This window comes from Phalacrocorax aristotelis, chromosome 1 (genome assembly GCF_949628215.1).
Source record: "Phalacrocorax aristotelis chromosome 1, bGulAri2.1, whole genome shotgun sequence".
In the NCBI taxonomy this organism is placed as follows: Eukaryota; Metazoa; Chordata; class Aves; order Suliformes; family Phalacrocoracidae; genus Phalacrocorax; species Phalacrocorax aristotelis.
In genome coordinates, this window is record NC_134276.1 from 151,835,665 (window position 1) to 151,851,184 (window position 15,520).

The following is a 15,520-nucleotide window of genomic DNA, read 5'->3' on the forward strand; positions in this document are numbered from 1 at the left end:
GCGGCCGGGGCTGCCCAGGGCCGAGCTCGTCGCCCCACCGAACGCGGAGCGGGGGCGACTCCCGTGGAGAAACTCGCTCCTGTCACACGCAAGGGCAGGAAGCTGGATTACACGGAGGAAAAAAAGGTTTTATTTAGGATGGAAGCACGTAGCTAGTAATAAAAGAGAGCAATTTGGAGGAGGTTTAGGTAATGTACAGTCATCGGCATAGTAATAAATGCAAATACAGTAATTCCTAACTGTTAACACCGAACTTTAATACTTTACCAACAACGGTGAGCCAAAGAAGAGTACTCTATCATAAAAAGGACTACAAAGTCACCAACGGTCCCTGACCTACCAGTAGGAACCCATCGTGTGCTGATTCGGACAAGGACAACACGGAGGGGGGAATATTTTTTTGGTTATACGAGGTAAGGCCACATTTTTGCCCATGTTTTGTTGATGTCCCAAGTCAGAAGGTGTATCAAACCTGGAAGGTGTATCAAACCAGCAAGGACAAACTGGGGAGAAACTGTCACAACCTAGTAACAGGCGGCGTTCCAGCTGGAAATGCTTGTGCATCCATGTTCCCTGTGAACAGCCGTGACAGTCTGTGTTAACTCGGCTATCGCATCGCTCAGGCTTTGCGTGCAGAGGTAGGCATTCGTTGTCCCATGTAAGACTGGGAAAAGAGGAAGAAAAGACAAATAGATTGAAGTTCTGCTGCAAAGTCTTAGACTCAAAAGATTTGGAAGCGCCTTGTCAAACACTGGGTAAACTTGCTACATTTGTGAAAAATAAGGGAAGGTAACAAAAAAGAGAGTTCCTAAGATTGCTACAGTGTCTAACAAGCCAAAGTTTTGAGTCAGAACCAACATGGAATTTTTTTATTTAGACCTTCACTTCAGTTGAAAAGTTATTTTACAAGCCCGATTCTCCCAGTTGTTATTCTACCGTGTATTCACAGTCCCCGATTTACCTAGAAGCTGGCGCTCATTCTTCAGGCTCTCAGCACTCTTCCTCAACCACCAGCACTTGGCTCCTAGGACTAACTCCCTGCTTCCGGACCTCCTAATGGTTTTTGGGCCACTGGGGTTAAGCACCCAGCCCTGACAGCAGAGTCACCGCGTGTCCAGTCAGCCTCTTCCCACAGTGCGTCTCATCACCCACCTTTTTCAGGTGCCCCCAGCGCCAGCCCTATGGCAGAAGTGAGCGGGAAGTGAGCATTCTCCTACCCACCGTGCATTTATAAGGTTTCTTGGCCACGTGGATTTTCAAATGCACTTTAAGCGTTGAGCTTTTCCGGAAGCTTTTCCCACACTCGACGCACTCGTAGGGCTTGGCTCCTGCGTGGATCCTCAGGTGGGCACCGAGGGCTGAGCTGTGCCTGAATGTTCTTCCGCACTCCTCGCACTTGTAGGGTCTCTCCCCGCGGTGGATCCTCAGATGCACGTTGAGAGCCGAGCTCCGACGGAAGCTGTCCCCACACTCCACGCAGATGTAGGGCCGTTCCTCGGCATGCGTGGTCTGGTGCTTGGCCAGAGTGGAGTGGTCGCTGCACCTCCGGCCGCACTCGGCACACTGGTAGGGGTTAGACAGGAGGCTGCCGTGGTACATGGGCAAGGCCTTCCCCCCGTGGATCCGGCGATGAGTGGTGAGTGCCGAGCTCTGGCTAAAGCCCTTCCCACACACGGGGCACTTGTAGGGCTTCTCACCCGTGTGTGTTCGCATGTGGGTCACCAGGGAGGAGCTCTGCCGAAAGGTTTTCCCGCACTCGGTGCACTCATATGGTTTCTCTCCCGTGTGGATCCTCTGGTGTCGAATGATGGCCGAGCTGTCCCGGAAACACTTCCCGCAATCCTGGCACTTGTGGGGCTTCTCTCCAGTGTGGACCCTCCGGTGTATGATCAGAGAGGAGCGGTCACTGAAGCTCTTCTCACAGCGGGGGCAATTAAAGGGTTTCTCACCCTTGTGGCTCCGCTGGTGGACGATGAGATGCGAGTTCTGGCTGAAGCTTTTCCCGCATTCATTGCACTGGTAGTGTCTCTCTCCCGTGTGGGTCCGCTGGTGCCTGATCACATTGGACCTCTGGCTGAAGGTCTTCTCGCACTCGTTGCACTGGTAGGGCTTCTCACCAGTGTGGATCCGCTGGTGTTTGATCAGGTCCGAGTTGCGGGTGAAACTCTTCCCACATTCGGAGCAGCTGAAGGGTTTCTCTGCCAGGTGGATCCTCTGGTGCTGGCTCAGGTATGAGCTCCGGCTGAAGCTCTTCCCACACTCAGGACACTCGTAGGCTTTCTCTCCCACCTGCTGAATCCAAATGGCACCGTTCCCACACATGGGTGGCTCTGGCTTGTCCCCAGCAAGGAAAACCTTGCTGATGTGGGCTCCGCCACTGTCCTCGCACTCCCAGACTTCCACCCCACAAGGAGTTACCCTTCCCCGTCTCTTTCCAAAAGACATCTCCACCTCATTTTCTGTCTCTAGCTCCTGCTTGAGGTCCTGTCTTTGATCGGCATCCTGGAGTGTATCTCCCGTGAGCTTTCTGGAGGGGAACAGATGCAGTTCAGCTCTCACAGGACTTCCCTGATGAAGCTTGTCCTTCTGTGTGTCGCCCATGGTCCTGTCACCTGAGGAGTGAACAGAGGAACTAGCAATGAATAACCCCCACCCCGCTTCTCTGAGGGAGAAGTCCAAACAGGGCAACCACAGAGACCTGCTGCACGTCAGCCACCATTAGCTAACAGTGCAGGAGCCAGTCCCTCAGTATCTCCTCTGGGCAGGGTGACAGCACAGAGACCGAGGAGCACAGGAAGGGAGCGTGACCCAAGGATGGATGGCCACTGTGGCATATTGCAAAGAGGGTCCCCTGTCATAAAGTTACATCTCTAAAGGACAAAACCTGTCACTTGCTTGTCCTCAAAGTTCCCATGTCTAGCAAGGTTAGAGGAACATCATCACTGCTCTCCTCAACAACCCCCACCATAGGTGCTTCTCCTCCCATTGCCTATGAATCACTGCTCTTCTCCCAGCATCCCCATGCTTCATCATGGAGGGAAGCAGCCAACACCACAGGAATATCCACCCTGCCAAGTAGACTATTTTCTTTCTTCTTTCCAGTCATAGCCCTGTTCCTTAAAAAGAAAGCCCTACATATTCTGCAGCAAATTGTGTCTAGATTTTGTCTACAGAACAGATAGGCAAGTGAGTAGAACGATAAACTGTTTTATTAATCAAGCACGGAAATTAACATTTAGACTGAAACATTTAGAGGCTCCTGGATTTTATAGTCATATGGAGAACACACCTCGGAAATGGATCCTGGCACGTGAGGTAAGCTGATTAGCTGGATGGTACTGCTTTATTGAGTTAACATCATCCTCTTATGTGTGGGAGGTCCGAATATGAGATGAATGCAGTAGGTTAAACCCCTCAGGTTTTATTTCAGGTGATCTGCTGATTTTGGAAGATACCACCACACTGGTTATACTAATTTCGAAAGTTTTGTTTACAACACTCAGGGCTGAGAAACATGTGTAGTACAAATAAAGATACAGCACTGGTCCAAGGCATGCACCCCAAGGCAGCAAAATGACCAATAAAACATTAAAAATACTGTCAGCGTGAAAGGAAGAAAAAGCCACATTTTGGTTAGTTATGCCTTCTAACATTCAGGGTATAGTCCTTGCTGAAAAATACAAAGGATTTTATTTCATTTTGGATAGGCTTTTTTTTGAAAGGGTATTAGATTCCCCAGGAGTGTGTTTCGTCTTTCTTGTATCCTACCTATGAATCTTCCTGAAAGCAGACTCTATACAGTATGGGAGCAGAAGAGGCAGGATGAATGCAGAGTGTGTAGCACAGTACACACCAAATTTTCAGCATTCAGCTCTTTTCTTCCCTTCCCAGACATGCTGTATTCAATTTCTCACCTTGTGAACAATCTCTCTACTGTCTTGGTGTTTAGCGGCTTACGGCCACAAAGCTGTTTCTCTTCACTCCACAAAGCTGTTTCTCTACACTCCATCCAGGAGGTTAAAGCCAAGTCAGGGATTGCAGATCCTGATCAGAGGAAAGAAAACAGATGTAATAAATACCTCTCATAGTAGTGGTGCTGTAGAGTGAGATTACAGGAGAACAGAAGTTTAGGAGACAAAAGCAACCAGAGGAAAATGACACCCAGAAACATGAGTCAGGGTTACCGCCTGTTTGCCACGCACACTGTGACACCACCATTTGGGTCCAACAACCAGGGTCAGCTCATGGAGCGAAGACAGGGTCAACTACACATGCTGCGGAGAGTTGCCTGCCAGCTTGCTGCCTTCTCACGAGTGTCTGGATGTTCCTGCTGTACTTCCAGACCAAAAATGCCTTCTAATGGGTTTTGTATAAGAACATACCTATTCCTCAAACCATTTTCCCTCCATCACCTTTCTTCCTAGTAAACTAAATGAGAACATAATGTAGCTAATGCAGTTCTGTTCTGCAGGCAGAGGAAAAATGCCACCTTCACAATGGGGCTGCTTTCCACATCTGTCTGGAGTCCCATTTCTTGCCTTTACTGAAGGATTATTTTGCTTGGTTTCTCTCAGTGGCTCAGCCAGGCACACACAGGTCTGGGCGGGCAAGAGAAGAGATTTTGGTCTGCTTACACATTATCGACAGGAGCAGTCCAAAGGCAGAATTCCCTGTCCTGTGCTCCAGTAAAATGGCAATTTGGCTGCCTCGTTCCAGACAGAGTTTACAGGGCTGGCAGTGAGCAGAAAAAAAGCAGTCACACACATCTGTTTATGCGTGAACACCGAGATGATTTAGTCTGGCCAGTTTAGACAGCCAACATGCAATCCCACTTCTCAAGGATCTCTTTTCAGAGCAGAAGTATGCTGCGTGGGTGTGGGATTTGTGGGATAGAAGATTAGGTCACCCATTTGCTTTAGCACTATATTTGTGCAGTGGCATTTGTACAGAGACGTTTTAAGATTTTGAGGGCTCTGTGACGTCCTAGAAATGTAAAAGTTGCAGAAGAAAAATGCTTAAAAACTGCACATGCGAATGCCAGCTCTGTAATGGCATTGCACCATTTTGGTCACATGGATTCCCACCATGCCACTAGGAGCAAGTGTAAAATTACTCATGACTGGGTGCTCATAAGAAAAAGAAATGTAAACCAGCATCTTTTCCTTTCAAAATGAGGATGAAACTGAACTGGCTGCTCAGTGGTGTGCTAGGAGAGGGTATTGCAATAGACATTGGTTGCCAGAGGACAGAGGGAAGGAAGATTTCCCCACCTGCATAATGCCACCACGATAAAAGAAAGCCTCTGATAAAACGGGGAGATGACATTCTGATGGCTCTGCCTCAGCCAGCAGTCACGTCCTTCCTGCTCCGCACTGCCTCCTCCACAGTGGATTTGGTGGGTATCACCCCTTGGGGAGAGGGTGTTTCCACTCCTCCTGGCAGCAGGCACTGGATCCCAGGTAAGCAGCAAGGAAGCCATGGTCTCCATCCCTGAACGTCCCCCATCCACCTACGAGGCAGCACTGCTCTGCAGGTAAGCCTGACCCTACTGAACCGTCCTTCTGATTCTAGGAGAGAAACATCCTTCTGGTTCAGTCCCTTTCTGCTGCCATTTGAGAGGAGCTGCAAGAACATGGTCAACACACACCCTAAAATGCTGGGCAAGCACCTACAGAAGGCAGAAAATGGATGCAGGGACAGGTGATGTTGTGCAGAGCCAGGCAGGTTGGGGGACGTGGCAGAAAAGCACACTGTGCAATGGGTAGTAAAGATCTGCCCCTAAACAAGACAGGAAACCTGAAGTGTCACCAAGCACCAGGCAGAAACAAGGTACCAGTCTCCAGAGCAGCCGTATGTTCCCCTGATGGGGACAAAGCCAAGTCCCCATCAGCAGCAGCTGATGTGGTAACACAGTCCTTACAAGGCCAAATGAGGAACGACGGAGGTGCCCTGCAACATGGGGAGGCAATGGGCCGCACTGAGCTCCCATGACGACGGACAGACAGAGGCCCCAAAGGGGCTGCCCCATGAAGGATGTGGCTGGTGGGGGTGGGCGAGCCACCACTGCGACCACAAGCCTTGGGGAGGCAGAAGAAGCACGGAGAACAGAAAGCTGCAGTGGATGCCAACCCGGGGAAACCAAACATCCTGGGGGCTTCCTCTTGCGTTTGGACCCAGTGGCACAGCGAGGAGCACAGCAAACCGCGCTGCCGCAAGAGGTGGCCCATGTCCAAACTCAGCCTCACACAGGTGGCCACCACTGCCTTCCCGACACAGACCCAGTGCTGGGCAGCACACAGGCCTGGTGGCGGACAAGAAGGGAGGCCGAGGGAGGCGTGAGCAGGAAGAAGCACGGGGGCAGCAGAGGGAAGAACAGTGGGAACAGAAGCGTCTGTGACACCACCAGCCGTGCCACCACCCCCAGCTCTCCTGGGTGAACCTGGCTGGGCAGGAGGAGGACAAAGCAGCAGAGGTGATACCTCCAGCAGCACAGGGTGCCCCAGGCTGCTGCAGGCAGCGCTCACAGTGTGATGTCGGCCATGTGGGCTCATCTGGTTTTGTCTGGTGAGTAGGAAACCCCTCTCCTTCAAGCCAGGTTGTGAGGAAGGGCGGCCGGCTCAGCTGCTCTTTACCCCTCCCCATCAATCCTTAGCTTTGGCAATTTGGAGGCAAGAGGAAGAGATGGGAGCACCCTCAAACTCCTCAGGTGCAAAGATCTTGGGTGCTTAAAATTTTGCTTGTCTTCATGCATTGGAGCTGGAATTTTATTCATCAAGGAGGGCCAGAGCATGACCTAGGAGCCGGGGAGGAGGACTTGGAGCTAGATGCAGTGGACAGAGGCTGCAGCAGAGATGGAGACTGGAGATACAATGACGGGGACAGCTGGGTGCGTAAACCAGACACAAGTGCAAAGGCAGAGATCTAGACTTGACCCATGAGGCCAGAAGGGAAGAGCTGGCCAGGTGAAGCAACAGGGGAGGCAGGAGAGGTCTGAGAGAGGACCTTGGTTAAAGACAAACAGAAAGGGGTATAGCTGGAAGAAATGGATAGAAAGGCCAGGCTGATCTGGCCACGTTCTAGCAGGAGACCATGGAGGTGTCCTGTACGCCCCAGTTTCCTTGTCCCCCTGCTTTTTGCAAACCCCTACACAGTCACCTGGTAAAGTGTGGTGCTCTCCTCCTACTACCTCACCAAGTGCTCGATAACCCCTGCTGTCCTCTTGGGAGGAAAGTTACATGCTCTTGTTTGGTCTTGCTGCATCTACAGACACACAGGTATTAATAAGATGGCATAGACGTTAATGATATATAGGCCATGAGGAAGTTTTTAGGTTTGTTTTTACCAAAAGAAAAAAAAAAAGACAGATTAAGAGACTATTACAGAGGTTACAAAGCCAAACTTGGAGCATGCCTGAATCAGTCACTTTGCAACCTCAGATTTGTTCCCCCTGTGTATGGACATATTAACCCAGCTCTTTAATTACCTGGCTTCACTGTTTTCACATGGGTTTTAGCTTCTTTAGTCCCTGGATGGACACTGCCTTTCTAACGAGCAGCTATTCAGTACGTTATGTTACCCTTATTGTTCAGTGTTTGACCCTCTGATTTATTTACTGATCCCATTTGAACTCTGCTATAGACAGAATGACACGCTTCCTCATGAACTTTTTACATACTCTGTGTTTTAGAGCTTCACAGCTATTGATCGGTTTATAGCGATTTCGCAAATGGCAAAATGAGGGCAGAGAGGGATTAAAGTCAAAAACATCCACTACTTTTAGAATCTTAGTTTGAGATATCTCAGCCTTAGCTTCTCAAGAGTACATATGCTAATGTAGCACTTACTTGCCATTCAAAATACACCACATGCAGACTCCAAAACTGCAAGAGAGCTCAGCTGTCCTATAAACAGCAACCCACAAGGTAAGGAAAATGCCATTAATAACACGCTAAGAAACCTGGTACTTGCCTAGCATCACATAGCCTCTGTAGTGTAGCCAGGACTAAAACCTACTTCTTGGAAGAGTATCCACACAACTACCCTTGCCTTTCCAGCATCTTCCTGACTCATTCTTCCATACACCTTCCCAGGTTTGGGAAATGAGGCAGATGTCCTGAATACAGCAAGTCCCTAACCTGGGAAATGGATTCCCTGCCAGATCAGGTCCAGTCTCTACACTGAAGGAGCTGCCAAGTCTTTAGGAAAGAAGAGTAGGTTGGTGTAAACTTAAAGAATGTATAAAAAGCATATGCAAGAGGAGATGAAATTAAGATTACACATGAAGCTTTTATTTGGGCACATCTAACCTCCAAAGGTTTGATTTCACAAGTTTTCATAATGGTCTTTACGGGGAAGAACCAGCTTTTAAGTTTTGCATAAGGGTTCAGTGAATGCTTGGACCATGGTAAGGGCACACACACGTCCACTGGGGCATATAATCCATTAACTCAAGGGGTCTGGACTCACTTACTCAGAGGAAGAGAATTTTCAGAAGCTAAAATCTTGAAAGGAAACCGTCTCCTTGCTCCAGCCCTGACAGCAGAGCTACATTCCCAGGTTCAGCCATGACTTCCAAGACATTTCTCCCAGTTCAAGATTTGAATCTCCAGGGCTTTGGTGAAGGTCCCTCAGCCACATACTGTCCCCCAAAATAATACACCCCTTTCAACATGGGTGGAGCAGGTTTCCCCCAGGTCTAGACCCCACATCTTGAGCCTTCTACTGCATTGCCCATGTGCTGGATCCTGCACACAGAGAAGGCAACAGAGATCTGGGTTCAGCCCTCCAGCTCTTCTGAGTGTGCCATGGTTAGCATTTCCTTCTCCCTCTGACTCCCTGCATTTTATTTTTCACAGTGCTCTTGGGTTTGGGCTGCACAGCTGGCCCTCAGGGCAGGAAGGCACAGCAGCCGGGAACACCACTGTCTGACTGGGAATACCGCGAGTTCTTCAGGTCCCTCCGGACTGCCCACCGTGCCAGCACTGCCTGCCTCCTTCGTGCGCTGTACGGCTGCCAGAACCCCCTGGTCCGGGGACTGGATGAGTACGAAAATCACGGAGTCATCCCTGAGGGTAAAGCTGACCATGACTCCCAAGGCCAGGCAGATGGATGGGGGTCCTGCACAGCCAGCACTGGACCTGATCACTGGGAGGGGATAGAGACTCAGGAGCTGGGGGGGAAGAGGGGTAGGTAGCAATCCTGTGGAGAGAAGACATCTGCTCGTGAGCATCCTCTCTCACACTTGATTGCACCTACATGTGTCCCTAGGACCAGGTTCCTCTCACACCTTGGGTCGCAGAGATGACCAAGAAGCAGTGGAGTTTCTCACCGAGGTTCAGGGAGGCACCCAAATGGCATGGGGGTTTTCATGGAGGGGTGTCATTCGACAGTGAGGTTATTGCCGAGGGCTGGTGGGACCCCAGCACTGGAGTTTATCACTGAGTCTGTGTCTTTATTTGCCTCTTTCTAGGGCCCATATGCTCTGAACTGCCAGGAAATCCTTCCTTCCCTGACTTCTGCACCTTTTCTTTTTATCGCTGTGCTAGAAAAAAGTACTTCATTAAGGTGAGTTATTTAGCAGTTTTCTGAAGACCATGGTGTGCCCTGGGCATTGAAGAAGTGGGAAAAAAGGAGGCTAAATACAGGGAGGATAGGAGAGAGCTTTTGGCAGCCTACCTTCCAGGGGCACTCACACCAAGGTGACTAGCTTACACAGAAGGCATCTGCAGCCACTTGCCTAAAAAGGAGACTCTGCAGAATGTTTGCAGTATCTTCAGTTTTCTTGAAGAAAATGAACCTTTGAGGACAACCTCAGCTCTTAACTCCAGCTCTCATTCCCAACCAAGTTGAGACAATCTAGGTTACTGCAGGAGAAAGGGTGATTCATGCAGGCTAGAAAAGAAGGCAAGTAAAGAAACAGGCTGCTGGGAGTCGCAAGAAGAGACTTATGGGGAGACTTGACAAGGAAAGAAGGTTTCTGTCTTTTCTTGGGCTTATCTTTGCAGGGAGTGGGAAAGATGGGACTGTGCAGTGAGTGCTAACCCCACAGAACAGGGGGGTGGCTAGGTGCCTACTTCTGAAGTCCACTACCTCTAGAGAGGTCTGTTTTTCTCATCCACAGAGGACTGCATGCCCAGGAGAGACCAAAACCGAGCTGGGCAGCACACAAGCCTTCAACGACATGACCAAGAGCAGTGATGCCATGTTGTCCGGCCTTTTTCCCACATCTCCCACAACTGCCCAGCCAGCCCACTCCAACCCTGATGCAGAAGTAGCTGTGATCCCCACCTCCTTACCTAAGTGGAGGATCATGCAACTATTCCCTTCTGACCCACATGCCACAGAGGTGACAGCCAGTGGCCAGCAGCAAGGACAGCTGCCTGCCAGTGACATCCAGGACCTCCTCCTGAGGCTACAAGACACCCAGGTGCAGAGTGCACTGCAGACACTTCAGTGGTTGTTGACCACGGGGAAGGCAGTGGGGGAGGAAGAGTTGCAGGCTGCCGCCCTGAAGGTGCTGGTGTCCCTAAACAATGCAAGTGTCTCTCAGCGGGCAGCTGGCACTGATACAGGGCACAGAAGAGAGAAGTGAGCAGCAAAGGAAGATAAGCCATTGTGGCTCTTCTACATGGTGTTGAGTCAGATATGCTGTCTCAACGGGGATGTATGGGAAGACGGAAACAAGAGGAGTCCTCCTTCCCAGGCCTGAGGCATCGTCAGGGTCGTCAGTGCTTCTCCAGGCCAATGGTGTGGGAAATGAGGGGAAAAGCCATCTTTTCCAAGTGCATGGGAGAACTCGGCATGTGAAATGGTATTGCTCAGGATTCAGAGAGAAAGATGTTATCCTCTTAGAAATTGTGTTGTATTGAAGAGATACTGTCCTCTCTCACAAAAACTATTCACTCGCTATTGTTCAGTTTGGGAGATACCTATTCTTGAACAAGGAAAGATGGATAAATAACCCATTTTTCCTGCTTGGGGTTGCGCCACCACAACTAGCTCTCTGTCCTGGGCAGAGATAGGGTTTGCTGTGTCATTCAGTGAGCATCATTGGAGAATGCTGGCCTTTCCTCATCAAATGTAGGTATTTCTGCTCAGAAGCATTATGGGAGGATCTTCTCTAGAAGTAGGTGTGTGAGTATATGTACATATATACACAAGGGGTACTCTCTAAACACAGCAAGGCCTGACCCTGCAAGACAGCTGCCGGTCTAGTATTCTCCTTGTATTGGTGTTTGCAGATGGTTGTCAACTACTTCTGAAGTAGATGCTTTGGAACTCACAGGATAAGTATTCATATTAAGAGACTCCTCTTGCCTTTCTCAGAAAATGAGAGTCTGATTTATGGGAACTTTGGCTGAAGTGCTGTTCCTTTTATAAACACTGGACATCCCTGTAAGTAAAACTGTGCGAAGCCACCTGGAGCCAGCACTTTGTGCTAAAAGCAGCGTGGTAACTCTTCTGGAACCACCTCCGGTTTTCTGAATCTCCACTCAGAATTAATTTAGAGCTACCTCAAGCCTACTCTAAATTCCAGTGGTTGGTTTCAGCTTTCAGGAGACCACCCTTAAAGTGAGAATCCGCTATTCACCTTTCCTCCCTCAGGCCCTCCTGTAACCTATTCCACCAAGGGCTATGAGGAGAAAGGGGCCAAGGGCAGCTCTCCTCAAGGATGCACCGCACCAAGCACATCCCTGGGGAGAGGATCAGGGGTGTCTGTTCCCTTCATGCTGCGTGACACAAACACAGCTGAGTGAAATACAGGCTCTGCCTCCATCCATTGAAGAAAGTCCTTAGAAGAGCTCAAAATTACAGGATCTCCATCTGTCCTGGAAAGCGTAATCTTTCCCGAAGCTAAAGGCAGGTCACGCACAGGAGACATGCGAGCCCTTGAACAAGAGTGCTTGCTTGTTTTCATGGAGGTCTGCCCGACGCATGGTCCTTACTGGGTGGGATCCCTAGCGGAACGCAGGCTGCCCTGGCCTCACCCGGGCACACCAGCTCCTCTGCTCCTCCCTAGAAAGAGCCCAAAGCTGCCAGATCCCCACCCGAGGCACCTGGGCTTCGCAACCCCCCCAGCTGCCTGGGGACCCCCAGCATCGGGGGCAGCAACCGCAGCAGCCTCGCTTGCCGCTATCCCCGCCGCGGGTCCTGGCCGGCTGCCCACGCGTGGGGTTGTGCTACACGCGTGGTGTTGTGCTACACGCGTGGGGTTGCCAGCGAGCCGAACGCCAGAGATTTCCTCATCGGATGGCTCCGGCCAGGCCCCCCCCACATAGCGCGATGCGACGGCCCCACGCCGCGGTTCCGGGGCCGCCCCGGGCCGGCGGGGCTGAGGGGGGCTGGAGGCCGCAGACGGTCTCTCAGCCCCACAGCGACCGTCCGCCCCTCACCGGCCGTGCCCGCCGGCTCCGCGCCGCGCCGCTCCGCTCGGGCGCGGTCCCCCGCCACCTGCCCTGCCCTGCCCGACGGCCGGCCCCGACCGAGCCCCGCGGGGTGACCCGGCTCCCCCGGCCCGCCTCGACAATGTCACGGCGCCTCCCACCGCGGCGGCCGCCTGAGGAGAGCCCCCGCGCTCCCGGCCCGTTACCTCGGGGCACTCCGCTCGCCCCGCCCGGCCCCCTCCGCCCCCGCCCCGCTTTATGTTGGCCGCTTCTCCCGGCGGACTTACCGGGGCCATGTGCGCGGCGGCGGCGCCGAGGCCGAGGCCGGGGCTGGGGCCGGTGGCGGGAGGCGGGGGGCGGCGGCGGCGGGGCCGGGCGGCGGCGCTGCGGGGCCGCCGTGCGAGGGGCGGCGCGGTGCGCTCGGCTCCGCTCCGCTCGGCTCCGCTCCGCTCGCTGGTGTTAACCCTTGTCCGCGCCGGGCGCGGCCCCCGGAGGGAGGCTTCCTCTCGCCACGGTGCGAGGGGGTGGCGGGTCGGGGAGCGGAGACCCGCCTCCGGGGCCCGGCCAGGTCAGCCGCGGTGCCCGTGGGTCCTGCCGGGGGGGCCTGGCGAGGGCGGCGGAGGGAGGCGCGGGTGAAAGAGCGGCCGCGGCGCCGGTTTGCATCCCGTGAGACACAAGGGGCTCTCCAGAGGCGAGACCGCTGTCAGCCCCCGTGCTGCGAGAGCTCGGGTCGCGTCTCGTACCTGTCCAGACGTACCGGAGTCAACAAGAAGACACAAGCCCCGGGAAACCGTGGCCCCGACTTTTCAGTGCTCCTTGTCCTTGTTTCACAGAACTGGCGGTGTTTTACCGTGATCCTTGTCCTTGTTTCCCGTGAGTTTTACCGTGCCTGCAGGCCCGGGCAGGTAGGGAAGCACCAATGCTAAAGCTAAAGCCTAGCGCTGATTTCTGTCAAAATCTCTTGGTCACAGGATGGTATTTTCTTCCTTGGAGACATTCACTCTTCAGACCAGTGGAGACTTTCCTCTGCTACTGCGCCTAAAAGCTTTCACGAGATGCTGGTCACCACAGCATCTTTTGCTGTTTGGGTACAGCATAATACATCCCAGGGCATATATGCGTACAGCTTAGGCCACGGGAAAGGATCCACCCCGGGCAAAATTTACCTGCTACTGTACATCCTGCAACTGCTACTGATGCACAGGCGTTTAGCAGGTGTTTTTTCCCCAGGGGAATGCAGGAGTGTCTGGTCCCTTTGAATGACATACAGTAGTAAGGAAGGGGCTGAGGTACATGGCAATGTTTTTTTCTAGCAGTGGCTGAAATATTTCTATGGGCTTTCAAGAAGAATGGTGGGAACATGTTTACTGAGCCCTCCACGCATACAGCAGAAGAAAATGTTTATCATTTTTCAGGGGCAACTATCTTCTGAATGGCCTGCGGATGGTTCACTGACTCCTGGAGAAATCTCCTAGTCTTGCTGAGGTAGAAAAGCATTAATCACACAAGCAGAGAACAACAAAGACATGCCCCATTGGTGATTTCAAGAAAATGAACCTTATGATTCAGGAACTTGGTAAATACTGGGCCATTTTCTTACTTCTAGTTGCCCTCAGCAACACTAAAAGGATTCTTGTCTCCATCTTAACAACAAGGGCCCAACTGTCTTCCATTCCTACGCATGGATACCAACTTTTCCAAAGGCAGAGAGAGAGGAGTGATCCCTAAATACAAGGTCTGGCCTAAGCAATGCGGTTGCTGACTCCAAAGGTATTAGACGGACATGGAGCCTGAGCAAACCTAGACTTTGCGGCCTCCTTTTTGCAAAGGGATGGACTTTGCACAGATTGCACATTCTTTCTCGTGAGCCCTGCCCCAGCTCCCTCTGACTTTCTTTTAAGAAGACACTCTCCCTTGTAGGATAAGCAAGTAAAATTAATACCACTTGTAGAGAAAATCAAATCAGTTATGCAAAAAGTCCAGCTACCAGAGCATAGGTCCAATCAGTGAGGGGTAATGGAGGGAAGGGGAAGCATTTCTGATGGGCGGGCAGAGCGAGATCTCCTCTGTCTCTTACTGTAGAGGCCACATGCAGCTCTGATAAACTCAAAGGGACATGGGAAATATCTGTTCCAACAACAGTTTGTATCTAAAGCAAATTATGAAAGAGCTAAATTGTCACTTATTAATTTGTGCTAATCAGTATTCCACAGTAAGAGCATTGGTGTTATCAGAGTTTGCCATGTGATTTATGAGCCCAAGCCCAGTTATCGCTTATGGCTTCTGCTGCAATCTTCCACCCTGTCTACTTTTTTGCCTTCCACTGGCATGTGAAGGCATGTTTTCTGCCTCCGGAGAGCATACCTCAGTGAGTATCCTGTACCTGACTGGTTTGCTTCTTTGGTAGAACTGTCACCTGAATTTTTAAAAGTATTGCCAGGGCATTAGCTAAATGTCCTTGAATAGTTTAAACACCACTCAGAAAGCCTCCATTTTTAAACTTAAAATAAAGACCTGCTGGTCCTACCTCTTACTGTTCACCTGTTGCCTCAGCATGCCCTGTAAACCTGGTTTCATACTAAATCAGTTGCACCATTTTTTTGGCAGCTGTAACTTCAGCAGCCCAGCATAGCAGGTCCCTTCCACAGACATCCAGATGACACGAACGACACTACAGGCATACATGAAAGCAGAAATTGTGAAAATGCAACAAGTCATCCCACTCACTGGCCCCACGAAACCCCACCTCTTTCCCCACAGATGCTGCTGTCTACAAATGAATGTTAAGACCCACCAGACTCACTCCATAACAAAGAAATTTCACCACCCATTCGGGCAGAGGATGCCTCTACATATCTTCAACACAGTTTCCAACAGCAGTCCCACCGGGGGCACATAACCACAGGTCCCACTGGAGTGCAGCCCAGCAAAGCAGGTTTCGTGACATCTTAATCTTCTGCTGTTCCACCCCCTGCACAGGTAACAGCTGGTTGCAGCAGGCAGAGATTTTCTTCACTGGGGATTCAAGAGCAGCTACTGTCATGCTTTCTCCACGTGCCATTTATGGAACATTAAGCGCTTGTAGGGGTTTAATTACCTCTGCTTTCTCTAACTCATTCCTCTGCACCATGAGACTT

General features: G+C 51.4%; 2 protein-coding genes across 2 annotated transcripts; one reads left to right on the forward strand and one right to left on the reverse strand.

Annotated features, from left to right (window-relative positions):
* Window positions 1-113: 113 nt before the first annotated feature.
* LOC142067565 (uncharacterized) lies at window positions 114-12,938 on the reverse strand. Its single transcript, XM_075116329.1, has 3 exons — window positions 12,671-12,938; window positions 3,915-4,044; window positions 114-2,612 (listed from the first exon to the last, which is right to left on the reverse strand). The coding sequence occupies exon 3, from the start codon at window positions 2,599-2,601 to the stop codon at window positions 1,180-1,182; it is 1,422 nt and encodes a 473-aa protein (XP_074972430.1). The 5' UTR covers window positions 2,602-2,612; window positions 3,915-4,044; window positions 12,671-12,938; the 3' UTR covers window positions 114-1,179.
* On the forward strand, window positions 6,540-11,380 carry LOC142055296 (uncharacterized). The gene is made up of 4 exons (XM_075089116.1): window positions 6,540-6,564; window positions 8,856-9,071; window positions 9,470-9,564; window positions 10,121-11,380. Exons 1-4 carry the CDS (start codon window positions 6,540-6,542, stop codon window positions 10,589-10,591), a joined length of 807 nt encoding a protein of 268 aa, XP_074945217.1. The 3' UTR covers window positions 10,592-11,380.
* Window positions 12,939-15,520: the final 2,582 nt, after the last annotated feature.